This window comes from Nyctereutes procyonoides, unplaced genomic scaffold (assembly GCF_905146905.1).
Source record: "Nyctereutes procyonoides isolate TBG_1078 unplaced genomic scaffold, NYPRO_anot_genome, whole genome shotgun sequence".
NCBI lineage: Eukaryota > Metazoa > Chordata > Mammalia > Carnivora > Canidae > Nyctereutes > Nyctereutes procyonoides.
In genome coordinates this window covers 17,071,231-17,087,765 of record NW_026575041.1, presented here as the reverse complement: position 1 = coordinate 17,087,765, position 16,535 = coordinate 17,071,231, and the positions used below count along the sequence as shown (strand labels likewise).

The window sequence follows — 16,535 nt, the reverse complement described above, 5'->3', positions numbered from 1 at the left end:
AGGACATTATGCTAATTGAAGTCAGAGAAAAATACTGTAGGATTTTACTTATGTAGAATCTAAGAAATAAAACAAATGAACAAACAAAAGCTCATAAATATAGAGAAGTGGTGGTTGTCAGAAGGGAGGGGAGTAGGAGGATGGCAAAACAGGTGAAGGATTAATAAGTACAAACTTCCAGTTGTAAATAATTCATGAGGATGTAAAGTACAGCATAGTCAATAATATTATAATCTTGTATGGTGATAGATGGTAACTATGTTTACTGTGGTGAGCACTGCATAATGTATAAAATTGTCAATCCACAACTTGTACATCTGAAATTAATATAATATTGTCTGTCAACAATACCTAAATTTTAAGATTATAATAAAAAAATTAAAGCTGTGAGTGGTTATGGCACAAAGTGAGGACCATTGGCTATATTCACTTGACCACAATGGCCAGATGGCAGTTGCCCCTGCTATAAATGCATATAGAATCAGAGTGTCCACTATAACACATTTTTAGTAGAAAGAAAGATTCCTTAACTATATTTAAAGAAAGTATGCTACTGAATATGATCAAGAATTGAAAACTGTTACAATTGTCCCTAGCCCAGATTTATTTAGATTAATGCAAAGTACATTTATTTCTTTATAGCTTAGATTTTTTTTATCCTTGAGCTGCTTAAAATTAGAGACACATATTTATATTTACATGTATTCACAAGAATTTACATTTCCAGAGGAAATTTATCAAAATTAATAGTCTGCTTCCAAAAAAATGCATATTCATAATTACCGATGTGATGACAAAACTTTGCAACATCCACTGAATATAAGGGTAAGTGATAGGAGACAAATAACTGTATGATTTTATCCCCATATTTGTTTCATTCACATTACTATTTTAAAGTGCAGTGAGAAAGGGACATCTGAGTGGCTCAGAGGTTGAGCGTCTGCCTTTGGCTCAGGGCGTGATCCCGCGGTCCCAGGATTGAGTTCTGCCTCGGGCTTTCCACATGGAGCCTGCTTCTCCCTCTGCCTATGTCTCTGCCTCTCTCTCTTTCTCTGTGTCTCTCATGAATAAATAAATAAAATCTTTTCAAAAAATAAAGTGCAGTAAGAGGAAATGAGTCAGGAGGAAAGTATTTAAAAATTAAACAAGAAATGTATGACATGCTTTAAAATAATTCTATAGGGATCCCTGGGTGGCGCAGGGGTTTAACGCCTGCCTTTGGCCCAGGGCGCGATCCTGGAGACCTGGGAAAAATCCCACGTCGGGCTCCCGTGCATGGAGCCTGCTTCTCCCTCTGCCTGTGTCTCTGCCTCTCTCTCTCTCTCTCTCTCTCTCTCTCTCTCTCTCTCTCTGTGTGTGTGTGTGTGTGACTATCATAAATAAATAAAAATTTTAAAAAAATCTTTAAAATAATTCTATAAAATCTCAACTCATAAAAAAAAATCTCAACTCATAAAAGATAAATGCATGATTCAGGGAGAGTAAGTGCTTTTATATATTGCACCTGTCTTTACAAAAATGTGTGTCCTTAACATTGTACATTAAAGAACTTTGTTACTCGGTGGGAGGCCTAGGGAAGATGATGAAAGAAGGGGACCTAGGAGAAACACCTACAGATCAAGCATTAGGAGCCAGTGTGAAATGAAAAATCAATCATATCTGAAATTCAATCATACCATAAATATCTGAAATTATAAAGGCAATTTACTAAAGTAATTCCATTTCCAAGATTATCTTCTACTCAATAATCAACCACTTACCTTTTTTAAAATGGTAATATATACCTATGGTTGCAATGTATATGGAGTCTACAAAATGAAATTATAATCCAGTCACCTTACTAGATCACAGGTTTTCTTAGAACTCCAAAGCAACTTCAAAACTTGAAAATCAACTCCAAGGATCTGTATCCATTTTTATATAGGCCCATCTACTTTCAGAAAAGCTTGCTAGGTCTGATTATTCTTTGAGCTTACAAATTTCACTTATTAGCAAAACAAATACAAACAGGAACCAAAATGTTTTGACAAGAATAAATTTGGATTTAGTCCAGTAATTAAGAGATTACTCTGCTTTGCCAAACTGATGTGAAAATAAAAACAAACTATTTCTTAAATTCTTGCATCTTTCTCCAAATTAAACCTATTTTAGGTCATGGAATCTATCTCTGTATCTCTGCTCATCTTGAGATACAGGTACTTGTTTCCCTGTTATTAAGAAAATAACAAGAGCCTCTGGTCATACTTACCTCAGCCCATTCTGTGGAGCCCAGCAGCCCAAACTCTTCTGCGTCCCAGCTGGCAAAAATGATGGTTCTCCTAGGTCTCCAGCCTGCAATCATTGTTAACATACATTAACGTGCCTAAAAATAGAGGACAATTAAGTGAGTCCCTTTTTGTCATCAGCTACCGAGGAAGCATTATTTACCTCTGCTCATCAGTTTTCCAAAACTTTGGACGATTTCTTGCAAAACAGCAGCCCCACTGGTTGGGTCAATTGCTCCAAACATCCAGGAGTCTCGATGACCTCCTAGAATAACGTACCTATCTGCAAAATAATGCATTCAAAAGAACCACAACTTTGAATACATTACAAAGAGTTGCATTTTAGGTTTTTAAATTAAACTTCCTTTTGGTTGAGATTCTTCCAGAGGGGGAAAAATAAAAATCAACACTATAGAGATTCCTTTTAGAGTCGTACTATTTTTTTTTTTTCAAACATAGCTGTTTCACATCCGTCAAGGAAAAAGCATCAATTCCTGACTGAAGTTTGTTTTCTCTTACTCTTAAACTTAGTAAAAAGGAAGTGTTTAAAAAAATTCAGACTTACCAGGTTCCACAGATCCTCTGATCGTTCCAATGACATTGTAAATCCTTGTAATTTTATTAGTGTTATGAACGTGCATTCTTACCTTCCTAGAATTTCAAAGGGAATAAGTTACTTCACATGCATTACATCAAACAGTTTTGTTCCACCATCGTATTATGAAAAAATCTCAAAATTACAGAAAACTTTATAACAGGACAATGAATTCCCATATATCCAGCCTAAATTCAATAATCATTAATATTGTTGATGTGTGCAATTTGTAAACGGTTAATGCATTTTACTCCTAAGTACTTTAGCAAGCTTAAAGCCAGATTTTTAAAAACTGAATCTCAATATTTTTATTATTCCTCCCTCATAGCTACATTGTTGATATTTAAAGTCCAATATGTTCGCAAAATGAATTTAAATAAAGTAAAAAAAAAAGTCCAAAATATTCTTATTCAAAATGTCTTAGGTATTCATTCTAAAATTTTTAAATACACTATTAATTACAAAAATAAGGAAGGCAGCCAATTATGTGTTAGAGGACAAACAAGCTTTTTAAAAATGTGTCTTTGTGGGCAGCCCCGGTGGCACAGCAGTTTGGCGCCGCCTGCAGCCTGGGGTGTGATCCTGGAGACCTGGGATCGAGTCCCACGTCAGGCTCCCTGTGTGGAGCCTGCTTCTCCCTCTGCCTGTGTCTCTGCCTCTCTCTGTGTCTATGAATAAATAAATAAAATCTTAAAAAATAAATAAATAAATAAATAAATAAATAAATAAATAAATAAATAAATAAATAAATAAATGTCTTTGTATTTACATTAATTCCTGCTGGTCAGTGAGTCAGTGACTTTCTTCAAGACTCTTGAAGCAGAATATCAGTACATTGTTAAATAGCTGGCTGAGTGCTGCCAAAGAGAAACATGGGAAATTTGGGAAGGAAATGGGAATTTGGGAAGCATCGACTAAAATGTACAACTATGTAACGAAACTTTTCTAGCCCAGAAAATCACTGTTGATTCTGATTTGAAATCAGCCTTTTAAATATCCATTCATGAAATGTAATTAACCAAATTATAATTCAAGGGAAAATAAAAATCAGTCACAAATAGTCAGGGGGAAAAAAACCCATTCACATTCTATGAATCCAAAATGACATAGGAAAATGCGGAGTTTCTTTTTCACAAGGAAACAAAACGAATCTTTATCTATGGAGCAGGGTGAGAGAGTAGATAGAGAGGAATCCCAGCAGTTTCTAGTTTGTGGTTATTCATATAGATGGAAGAACCAAGAGGTTGTCAAAACTTGGATACTAAGTGCAGATTTTCGTTTTTCCCCTCTATAAGGATACTGTGCTTCTGATTTCATATACAAATCATGTGCAATATTCAAAGTGCCTTTGGGAAGAATCTAATGGGTATTTTTTTTCCATTTTAAGACATTTAATTCGTTACTGAGAGATAAAAATAGCAAGAAAGCAGAAACATTTTTAGCATGTGTTTCTAAAAATATGAGCCTAAGATCTTTTAGTAAGAAACCCCAAATCATTGATATTATGGCATTAAATGAAGAAAAGAATAATGTTACAAATGAGGAAAAAAATCTATTTTAATCAAAACCTGAAAGCAAACATAGACTATCTGTTCAGACTCTCAGACGAGCTAATCCACATATTTATTTCGTATGTCTTTTCTAGTTTTTAGAATCATTGACTCCAGGAGTTTCTAAAAGAATATCTATGTCTTTGTCCTATTATCACTTCAAATTCATCATCCAAATAAAATGAACTCTACAATGTAAGCTCCAGGGAGGGGGTGTAGGAATTTTGCCTGTTTTGTTCACTGCTGAATCCCCAGTGCCCAGAATGGTAACTGGGTTATAGTAAATGCTCAATAAATATTTGTGAAATGAATGAATATACCCCTGTAAGGGAAAAGTGAGAAAGGCCTTAGCTTATCCGTCACCTCTGCCTACCATTGTCTTTGATGAGACTATTTCAACTCTGTAGAGATCAAATTTAACTTGTAGAAATACCACATCCACTGAAATATACAATGTCTAGTGAATGTTCAATTGATTCCTTCAACGTACAAGAAACAAGTTTTTTTTTGCTATTAAATACTTTCAGTATTCCTGATGAGCTGATTTTTTGGTATCATCACTGAATTCTCCTTTGAACCAATTTCAATTCCTTCATGGTTCTCTTATTAATTAATGAATTAAATGAAAATTTTGGCACATGTTCATTTTATATTTATAGGAGAAACATGGTTTTACTTCTAAAAAAAACATCCTCCAAAATTTTTTGGAAGTCCCATTGAAATGTGCAGTAGATTCACTTCATTGAACCAGTTGCAGGTAACCTAAAACCTAGGTATGTCTTCTTTTGGCTCAGAGGTAAATCACCAGCAGTGACATTTTTACTCTGCTAACTCTATCTCTAACTTTTTTTAAACTATTAAGTTTATAATATTAACTCCAGTATAGTTAACATACAATGTTATATTAGTTTTGGATGTACAATGTAGTGATTCAACAATTCTATACATTACTCAGTGTTCATTGTGGTAAGTAGACTCTTAAACCCCTTCACCCATTTCACCCATCCCCCCACCCACCTCCTTTGGGCAACCATCATTTGTCCTCTGTAGTTAAGAGTGTTTCTTCATTTGTCTTTTTGTGGACTTCTAACTTTATAATGTCTTTCCTACTGATTTTGTGTCTTATATTTCTAGTAGTTTCCTTATGGCAGGTAAATTATTCCCTATTGGTGGGAGCAATGATTAAGAATTTGATTTTAGGTCTTGTCATTTGGTAATCTCTATAAATAATTATCAAGAGGTCTTCTGAGAGAAAAATGACAGAATCCCTGTAGATGGATTAATCAATTATCAAAAGTTCTTCCTGGTGAGAAAGAACAGTTTTGTGTGTGTGTGTGTGTGTGTGTGTGTGTGTGTGTGTGTGTGCGCGCCCATTTTGAGCTCAAATCAATTAAGAATTTTGTGCCCATAGTGAAGAAGAACTTTTTAATATCTAGACTAGAGAATTTGTATATTTACTCTTGAACTGAGATTGTAGAACTAAAGCTATGTGTTTTCTCTGTTCTCTGTGTCACTATGTTTGTTTCTAAATCCGAAAGGCCTTTATCTTTAATTGTGTATGTTAGATTTTCCTGCTGCTATTGATAATAAACTCTCATATACTAAAGTAACTCTGAGTTACAGAGACAAGTAATTACATGAAGTATTTCTAAAATTCCTTTAAAATATTGAACTTCTAATACTTTAAAAGGTCTGAAGTGAGGAACATTTTTACAAAAACTAAGAAAACACTGAGAATCCAAGTTTGCATTGTTAAAGTGTTAGCAAACGAGACTGATTTACTAATTTTGGTTTAATCAAAAGAGCTATATATTCTGATTTATCAGCATTAAATTTCTCTTTCTCTCTCAAGCAAATCAGACTACTTAAAATTCTAAATCATGCCATGGCTGTTTCACAACTCTACACAAGCTGATCTCTCGAACTGCCATTTCCTGCCTGCCTTGATCCAGTGGAAACTTAATCTTTCTATAATACTAAAATCAATGAATATTCTGTGATCACTCCTCTACAACAGTGCTAATTCAGTGAGCCTTACAATAGTTATTTGCTTTTCCATTTTAACTCATTTAACCCACCTACACAGTAAGTAATAAATGTGAGCTCCTTTCTCTCTTCTCTTGTACTCCCTCCCTTAAAGTAAGTTTCAGAATGCTTACATTTGAAATATGGGGTTATCTGAAACACTGTTTTATTTTTTTTTAAATTTTTTATTTATGATAGTCACAGAGAGAGACAGAGAGAGAGGCAGAGGCATAGGCAGAGGGAGAACCAGGCTCCATGCACCGGGAGCCCGACATGGGATTCGTCCCGGGTCTCCAGGATCGCACCCTGGGCCAAAGGCAGGCGCCAAACCGCTGCGCCACCCAGGGATCCCTGAAACACTGTTTTAAAAGTTTAGGTTTAACATTTTAACTACCTACTTCACCTAAACTCAAATGTAGTCATGGTTAAGACTTTGTAAAAATAAAGGTTGTGATCTCACTATTGGAAGAATTCAATATATCATTCCCTCAGTAATTCTTAAGTGATATAAAATGATCAAGTGTTTACTATGAAAAAATGAGAAAAAGATAAGCAAAATATAACATGGCAGAGCAGTTATCTTCACATTTTTCCATTAAGCATATAAAACTTTTCCAGTCTATTAAAGTAATATAAAATTACCTGAAGGACTCATGCCCTGCAAAGCCAGGCCCAATGTTGTAATGCACATTAAGACTTCCCTTCCAGCTGTCATCTGGTGGACCAGTTCCTCCCATGTGACTGTCAAGAGAAAAGGAAAATGACATAAAAAGGCTGAGCATCACAATTTCTTAGAAGAAATCATGAAGTTTGATGAGATATTTCATTTATACATTTAACAAATATTTATTGAGCCAAGTACTGTCAATATTCCCTTTGTGGAACTTACATTTTAGCAAGAGAGCCAAAATTGATTAAGTACTTAATATGTCTGTGATAAGAGGGCTTGGGGGAAAAAAATAGGGAGAGGAAATGAGAAACATCAACCTCCTTCCTTCTGACTTTATGTAGGGAAGCATTAGATATAGGAAATATTGAAAATAGGCAATCCAGGACTGTGTTAATGTGGGGAACCAGCTGCAGAGCCTATCTGAGAACTGAATCTCCTAGCCCTCAGCACACTGGGGATATGGGAGGTCCAGAGTCAGCACACTGATCTTGACCACATTGTTCTCCAGATAAAGCTCCTCTGCTCCCCCCTGCTTGAGTCAATAGCCTATTCTTTTACCTTTTGAAGTAAACATGTTTTTCGCTGCTTCCCAAAGTTAATCATTCCTATAGCCAACCTGCTGACTCTCTTAATAAAAACTGGAGGAGACAAAGCCTTGGGGTCTGAGGTCCCAGTCGGTTTGAGTCAGAGTCTCCGTCCCCCTGGCCCCTAGATTAAAATTCATTGAGACTCCAGGTCTTTCTTCACATCGTCACCTCCAACTATCCTGCATCTGTGGCATGTTAAGGAGAAGAAATTAATTTCTAGAGAAGCTGCTGATTACCTAGTAGGCACTCATAAAGCAATTATTAAATTGTATTGGTACAGACATCTAAAAAAAATAAAAGTTTGGAGATCTGTGAAACAACATCAGTAATATAAATGCAAAAATAGCAAACATTAATTAAATGCTTACTATATTCTAGATACTTTACACGCTTGCATTGAATGTCATCTCCTCCTCCTAATAAACCTATCAAGGAGAAACAATTACTATTCCTCATTTCACAGATAAGAAAACTGAATCAGAGAAATATTAAGTAGCTAGTCCAAGTTCACACATCTAATAAGTGGCAGACACTGTAATATTTTTAAAATACAGGTCAAGTACAAACATCAAATAAATATCAAGAAAATCCAAATATTTGAAAAATCTCCAATCAGTATTTATCTTTGGACACAGTTTTGTAATTAAGACATTCATTTGTACCAGACTAATGGTTTCTTGCTATTTCCTATTGTGCTCTGTTATTCTTACTTGAGGAGCTATTTTGATACAAGACTCTATTAAAAATTCATCTTCCTATTTTGTTCCTTTAAGTTAAAAAAATTTTATTGAGGTATAAGTGACATATAACATTGGTTTCAAGTATACAACTAGACTACTTTTAACATTATTAGATTACGTTGGTTGTAGATGAGAAAATGGACATATTAGTGTAAAATCTTAAATCTCATATCCAATTAGAAAATCATACCGTAGTAATATTTCTGCATCATTATACCCAATAGGATGTACAGGGATCTTGGGGATTCCCACTCCTTCTTTGACATCAAGTCTAAAGGTGTACTCTGCAGAAATTAATTGCACAAAATGAAATCAACTGAAGAATCTGAGCATGGGTATAAAGAAATTTCTTTTATTCCTATCTTAGATTTACTACATGTTTGAAATTATATCAAAATTTAAAGTTCCCTCAAAGCCAATGATTGTTTTACCTAATATGACCTATTTAATTCAACAGTAAGAAATGAAATCATTTAAATTTTAGTGTGAAATCAACTGTAGGTATTATAAATTTCTAATTTTTTTGACATTTCAACAAATTCTCTTGAATTTTATAAGAGTATTCTATTTCCTCATCAATATCTTGAATCCTTTCTAGAGAAGCTTCATTTAACCAGCTGCCTGGAAAACGTGTCCCAAATTCTGAAACTAGGTATAACTGAAAAAAAATTAAAGGGAATTTATGAGATCTTGGAAATAATAAAAATATTTTTCAAATAGTAATATAATATTCTCTTTAAAAAGACTGAAAAGGGGATCCCTGGGTGGCGCAGCGGTTTAGCGCCTGCCTTTGGCCCAGGGCGCGATCCTGGAGACCCGGGATCGAATCCCACGTCGGGCTCCCGGTGCATGGAGCCTGCTTCTCCCTCTGCCTGTGTCTCTGCCTCTCTCTCTCATTCTATGTGACTATCATAAATAAATAAAAATTAAAAAAAAATAATTAATGATATTTAAAAAAAATAAAAATAAAAATAAAAAAATAAAAAGACTGAAAAGTATTGTCAGACTTACAACCTCATTGAGACTTTGGCTTTTAGCCAAAATAGTTCTATAACCTATCTTAGAAACAAAGTAAGATTTCAGTCAAATCACATCATATTCCACCTTAAAACTAGACAAGAGCAAATGGGAAAAGCAGCAGAGAAAAGAACGTAATAAAGATGAGGAGAAATAGGAAACAGCAACATGGTTCTTTGAAAATTGATAAAACTGATTAATCTCTAGCAAATAAGTTCAGGAAAAAAATCCCATGATCAAGAATAAAGAACAGAATATCACTGTAGAACCTGCACATGCATAAGCACACATGAGCATGCACACAAATACACACAGAATGAAAATATTATGAACTCTATTAAATTTAACTTAGATGAATGGACAAAATCCGTGGAAAACAAGTTACCAAAGCTCACCTAACAATACATGAACAACCTAAAGAGCCACATATCTATTTTAAAAGTTGAATTTGTACTCATTTTTACTATCAAATGTGGTATGTAATCATAGATAAAATCTGCATAATCAAAAGCTCTTTGGGAACTTCAGTATCTTTGGGTAAATGGTAAACCTGACAAAAAAAAAAACCTAAAATAAAACCTGCAGCTATATTATACTTAACAGAGAAAGACTGGATTTCTTCTGCTTGAGGAAGGAACAAGGCAAGAACATCTGCTCTAACACCGTTTTTTTTCCAGCAATGTCTGAGACGTACTAGTCAGTATACAATGACAGAGACGTTTAAAAAAGTAAAAGACATCTAGACTAGAAAAAGAGAAATAAAACTGAATTCACAGGAAACATGATCATCTATGTAAAAACTCTGATGGTATCCACAGAAACCTCCTAGAATTACTTAGTAAGTTAAACAAGTTTGCAGGATACAAGATCAATTTATTTCTTCCACAAATACAAAGAATTTACTAGCAATGAACGTATGGAAATTAAAATTTAAAGTGTGTTTTTGAAAAGCATAAAACCAGGAAATGCATATGGATAAATGTGAAAGATGTGCACGATCTGTACAGTGAAACTACAAACATGCTGATATAAATTAAGGAATACCTAAGTAAATGGAGAATTGTGCCATGCAGATCAAAATCTTCAATATTTTATAAGATATCAATTCTCCCCAAATTGACATATAGATTTAATTCAATCTCGAACAAATTCCCAGCATGCTTTTCAGTGCAAATTAATAGGCTGGTTTTAAAATTCACATGGAAAGGACCTAGAATAGCCCCCCCAAAACTTTGAAATAAAATGTAACTTGAAGGAATTACATATCTATTACAATGCAAAATTAAAAAGACTGACCAAACTAAATGTAGTAAGAATATATAGCAAGTGGAACACTCACACACTGCTGCGAGGATGTAAAATGCATAACCACTTCGGAAAACAATTTGAAAATCTCTTCAAAGGGGCACCTGGGTGGCTCAGTGGTTGAGCATCTGCCTTTGGCTCAGGTCGTGATCCTGAGGTCCTGGGATCAAGTCTGACATCAGGCTCCTTGTGCGGAGCCTGTTTCTTCCTCTGCCTAAGTCTCTGCCTCTCTCTCTCTGTGTCTCTCATGAATAAATAAAATCTTTAAAAAAAAAAAAAAAAAGAAAATCTCTTCAAAAGTTAAATATGCATCTATCATATTATCCAGTCATTCCATTTCTATATATTTGCCTATGAGAAATAAAAACATATGTACAAAGATTTGTATACAAGAGTTCATAGCAGCTTTATGTACAAGAGTCTCCAAACTGAAAATAATCCAAATGTCCTACAATAAATGAATAAACAAATAGTATATCCATGCAATGAAATACTGCTCAGCATAAAAAGGAATGAACTACTGACACAGACATCAACACAGATGGATTTCAAAACAATTCTGCTGACAGAAAGCAGATTAGTGGTTGCCTAGGGATTGGCAGGGAGTGGGTAGGAAGGGTTGGGAGGAAAGCATTACAAAGAGAGGAGTGAAAACTTTTTGGGTAATGGATATATTCATTATCTTAATTGTGGAGACAGTTACACAGATGTCAAAACTTTTCACATTTTACATTTTAAACACCAAAAAACTCAGTGGTATTAAAAAAAATACAAATGTACGATCTAGAGAAGCATAAAATCACTAAGCAATTCAGAAAACCAAAGCTCTAGTTTGGTAAAAGCAATATTAGTTTGGGTATGGGGATCTGCATTTCTGCACCTTTACTCAAAGAAGAGGGAAAGTCAACTGACCCTTCCCTCTCCATGTCCACACCTCGTGAAAATTTGAAACAAAAGTATTATGTGGAAAATGTTTTTTTAATTCCTGGTAATAGTTATCCACAATACCGTAGTTGCATACAGTTTTGAGATTATTCTGTAGACGTTTGCTTTCATGACTTCTATAAAAGGCAAGTACTATTTTTTCAAAAATGGGTGAACAGTGACAGGCCCATCCATTACCTTTAGCTGGATAGCCTGGAGTGAGCGGGTCACCAGCACCATTCAAATTTAACACATTCCCTCTCTGCGCTGCAGTTCCAGGAAGGTTCCATCCTTTAGGATATGGCTGTACGGCAGGGGCAAAGTAATCAGCTGGATCTGAGTACAAGATGATTCCTATGGCTCCTGCTAACATGGCATTTTTAACCTGCAGAGGCAATGTGCAATCCATAATGTAGAACTGACAAATGATTAATTCATTTAAGAGAAAAATCGACTTAATAATGTAAGGAACTTAAGACACTACTTTTTATCATGCTGTTACACATTTAGTTCTTTATGCCTCGAGTACAATTTATCTCCTGGGGGAGCTAACAACTCTCATTTATTCTATACAACTCCAAACAAATTATTGTCTCTTCTGTGAAACATTCCTATTGTCACTAAAACTGCAAAATTAATGTCTCCCTTTTTTCTACCTCTTCTATTTTGTACATATTTCTGTTATATTAAAATACTATGACCCATTGTATGTCTTTAAAACATCTTTCTCCCTTGCCAGACTGAGAGTGTTTTTAGAAAACGGACCATGTCTCATTCCCTTTTAACTACCCACCCTCCAAAGTCTAGCACATCATATAAATATTTATAAAACTAAACTAATTTAAGATCTATACAGCGTGTGTGAAAAATTGCCCACTGTGTTTTGTAAACATTTTCTAACAATCCAAATTGACCACAAATAGGAAAATCTTTCCTGCAAGATTCTGAATTCTTTACTACCAGAAATACTGTAGCAAAAGACAGATTACCACCAGTCTTGATTAATGAAAACATATTCATTATTTAGAAAGCTTTCTTACAACATGAATGGGAGTACAATCTGCCACAACTTTTTTGAAGGGCAATTTGATAACGCCTTCCAAAAATTTCAAAGAACATACATGTTGATTCAGCCATCCAATTTCTAGGATTCCATACTACAAAAACCTTTGCATAAATGTTCAAGTGCATACAGACAATGTATGTTCACAATGGATTATTTTTAATAGTAATAAATTCCAGCCAAGCATCGATCAACACAGGAATGGCTAAACTGCTTATCAATTCTAGAAAGTATTATGTACCCATCCAAAATAACAAGGTATTTACCTACTAAGTAGCTATAGAGAATCAATTAAGTACCAATCACTATCATAAGTGCTTTCAAACAAAGTCATTTAGTCTTAAGGATTCTAGGAGATTAGTGGTATTATTAGCATTCCCACTTTATGTATGAGGAAACATGGGCAGAGAAAGATTAAATAACTTGCTCACAGTAAAAGATCTAGAGAACAAGGAACCTAGATGAGACCAGAATCAATGCTGTATGGATCTAGAATCCTATACTCTTAACCACACATTATACAACTCTCAATGTTTCAGCGTGGAGTGATACCCATATATTATTGCTGAGTGGAAAAAAAGTTATATATAGTATTTGATGCCATCTTTGTTAAAGTATAACATGTAGGGATCCCTGGGTGGCGCAGTGGTTTGGCGCCTGCCTTTGGCCCAGGGCGTGATCCTGGAGACCCGGGATCAAATCCCACGTCGGGCTTCCGGTGCATGGAGCCTGCTTCTCCCTCTGCCTATGTTTCTGCCTCTCTCTCTCTCTCTCTGTGACTATCATAAATTAAAAAAAAAAAAAAAAAAAAAAAAAAAAAGTATAACATGTAAAACTAGTATATGGAAAAATTTATATTTATATGTCACAGAATTAGGTCTAAGAAAAACTGTTAAGATTGATCATGTCTGGGCTAATAAAATGGGTAATGTAGGGTAGCTTTCATTTTTCAGTTTACATAAAATCTCGAAAAACAAATTTTGTTTCTGTAGTAAAAGTAACTTCCTTTTCTAGGTATGTGAAGTAACATAAAAACAGATTTCCTGTGCAACCATGACAAATAGGAAGATTTGTTAAATACATATATTGAGGTAATCCTGGAAAACATGATGCAAGCTGATCATTCACATTTAGAGGATATACACTATCCTCTTCTCTCTAGAAAAAGAGGAGATGATACAATACTTTATTTCCTCTGAAGATTTTTCCATATCTTGCAATAACAATCTTGCCACTGCAGTTGATGTTCATCTCTCTTTCCAGTTTGAAAAAGTCTTCAGTACGAGCATAGTTCACATATATGAGATCTCCCTGTAAGAAAAGAAAAAAATTAAAAATATACAGAATACTGCTAATTAAAGAGAAAACAATAGAATAAGTTTGCTCCACAATACCATATCATCAAAAGTTATCTATCCTGGATTGGGCTTGAAAAACAGATCCATGCTAATTCTGTAGAAGTTTTTAGAAGATGTTTCAATACTTTGAAAAGTTAAAAAAAAATGCCAATATATAACACTTTAAGCAGTGTTCTATTTTGAAGAGATTATCAGACTATATGGAGCTGAAGGAAATAAAGATAATTTTAAAAATTCCAACTATATATTTTTTTAATTTTTTAAAAAGATTTTATCTATTTATTCATGAGAGACAGAGAGAGAGAGGCAGAGACATAGGCAGAGGGAGAAGCAGGCTCCCTGCAGGGAGCCCAGTATGGGACTCGATCCCAGGACTCTGGGATCACACCCTGAGCTGAAGGCAGATGCTCAACCACTGAGCCACCCAGGTGCCCCCAACTATGTTTTAAACAATTCCACTTATAACTTCACCACATAATAAAATACCTAGGAATAAACTTAACCAAGGATTTGAAAGACCTATACTCTGAAAATTATAAAATACTGATAAAAGAAATTGAAGACCCAAATAAATGGAAAGATACTTCATGCCCACAGACTGGAATATCATTTCCATACTTAATTAAAATTTAAAATTAAAATTTAAAATTTAAATTAAAATTTCCATACTTTCCAAAGCAATCTACAGATTCTACACAATCCCTATCAAAATACCAACAGCCTTTGTCACAGGACTACAAAAAGTAATACTAAAATTTGTATAAGAACTATAGAAGACCTCCAATAGCCAATGTGAGCAAGGGAAAGAACAAAGCTGAAGGTATCACAATCCCAGATTTCACGATAGACTACAAAGGCATAGTAATCAAAACAGCATAGTAGTGGCATGACAACAGACACAAAGTCCAGAAGTAAACCCACACTTATCCAATCAATCTATGACAAAGGAGGCAAGAATATACAGTGAAGAAAAACAGTCTCTCCAGAATGGTGCTATGAAAATTGGACAGCTATATGCCAAAGAATGAAACCAAGACACTTTTCTCAAACCATCCACAAAAATAAACTAAACATGAGACCTGACACCATAAAACCCCTAGAAGAAAACGTAGGGGAGTAATTTCTTCGACATGAGCCTTAACAACCTTTTTCTAGATATGTCTCCTTGGGGAAGGGAAACAAAAGCAAAAATAAACTATTGGGATTACATCAAAATAAAAAGCTTTTGCATCACTAGAAGAACCATAAACAAAACTAAAAAGGAGAAAGATAGCTGCAAATGATATATCTGGTAAGGGGTTAATATCCAAACTATATAAAGACTTTATATAACCCAATACCAAAAACTAAATAACATACATACATAATCTAATTCAAATGGCTAAATACCTCAATAGACCATTTTCTAAAGAACATAAACAGATTGGCAACAGACACATGAAAACATTCTCAACATTACTAACCATCAGGGAAATGCAAATCAAAACCACAATGAGATATTACCTCACATGGGTCAGAATGGCTAGTATCAAAAAGGTAGTAACAGGTGTTGGCAAAGATGTAGAGAAAAAAGAAATCCTTGCATACTGTTGGTAGGAATGTAAGTTGGTGCGACCACTGTGGAAAACAGTACGGAAGCTCCTCAAAAAGTTAAAAATAGAAATACCATATGATCCAATAATTCTACTACTGGGTACTTCCCGAAAAAAAGCAAAAACACTAATTTAAAAAAATGCACCCTTATATTTACTGCATCATTATTTACCCAAGTGCTCATTGATAGATGAATGGATAAGGAAGAAGTGGTGTATGTGTGTTACTCAGCCATAAAAAAAGCGTGAGATCTTGCCATTTGCAACATGGATAGACCTAGAGGGTATTATGCTAAGAGAAATAAGTCTGAGAAAGACAAATGCCATATGATTTCAATTACATGCAGAATCTAAGCAAAAAAACAGACTCTAAAATACAAAACAAGCTGAGGGTTGCCAGAGAAGAGACAGATTGAAGGGGGAGAGGCGAGTGAAACAAAGGGGATTTTTGTTTTTTTTTTACAAAGAGGATTTTTAAAAGGAAAAAGAAATCCTAAACATGTTTAATTTTCAAACATAGTATTAATTTAAGAACTTCTATGGTATGATCTATAAAACCAGTTCTATAAATCTATGAAAAAAAAATCAAACTATAAACAAAAGAAAAGAGCTTATAAAAACATCTACTGACATAACTAAATTAAAGATGAGTTCAGCAGCTTCTTTGTTATTTCAGAGCGGCATCTGCTTCATCAGGCTATGATTTTTATGTATTTCTTTTTTTTTTTCCCTCAAATTATTTTTAGAAAGGGTGTTCATAGGACTGAATCTCAAAATGTGGATCAGCATGAATGATTCACCTAATCTTCTTGGTTTTAGTCCTCTACATAGGCTTTAAATAACAA

At 34.4% G+C, this 16,535-nt stretch overlaps 1 protein-coding gene across 3 annotated transcripts in view; it reads right to left on the bottom strand.

The window, feature by feature from the left end:
• NAALAD2 (N-acetylated alpha-linked acidic dipeptidase 2) overlaps positions 1-16,535 on the bottom strand; it is a 59,780-nt gene that overhangs the window by 30,382 nt on the left and 12,863 nt on the right. For 2 of the 3 annotated variants that reach the window (XM_055320314.1, XM_055320313.1), the window contains exons 5-11: positions 13,926-14,051; positions 11,876-12,062; positions 8,622-8,715; positions 7,077-7,175; positions 2,830-2,915; positions 2,428-2,547; positions 2,249-2,331 (exon numbers count right to left, since the gene is read on the bottom strand). In XM_055320314.1, the coding sequence (XP_055176289.1) occupies positions 2,249-2,331; positions 2,428-2,547; positions 2,830-2,915; positions 7,077-7,175; positions 8,622-8,715; positions 11,876-12,062; positions 13,926-14,051 (795 nt within the window). Of the gene's footprint in view, positions 1-2,248; positions 2,332-2,427; positions 2,548-2,829; positions 2,916-7,076; positions 7,176-8,621; positions 8,716-10,787; positions 10,993-11,875; positions 12,063-13,925; positions 14,052-16,535 lie in introns of those variants that run through there. The other variant, XM_055320315.1, reaches the window with a different exon arrangement.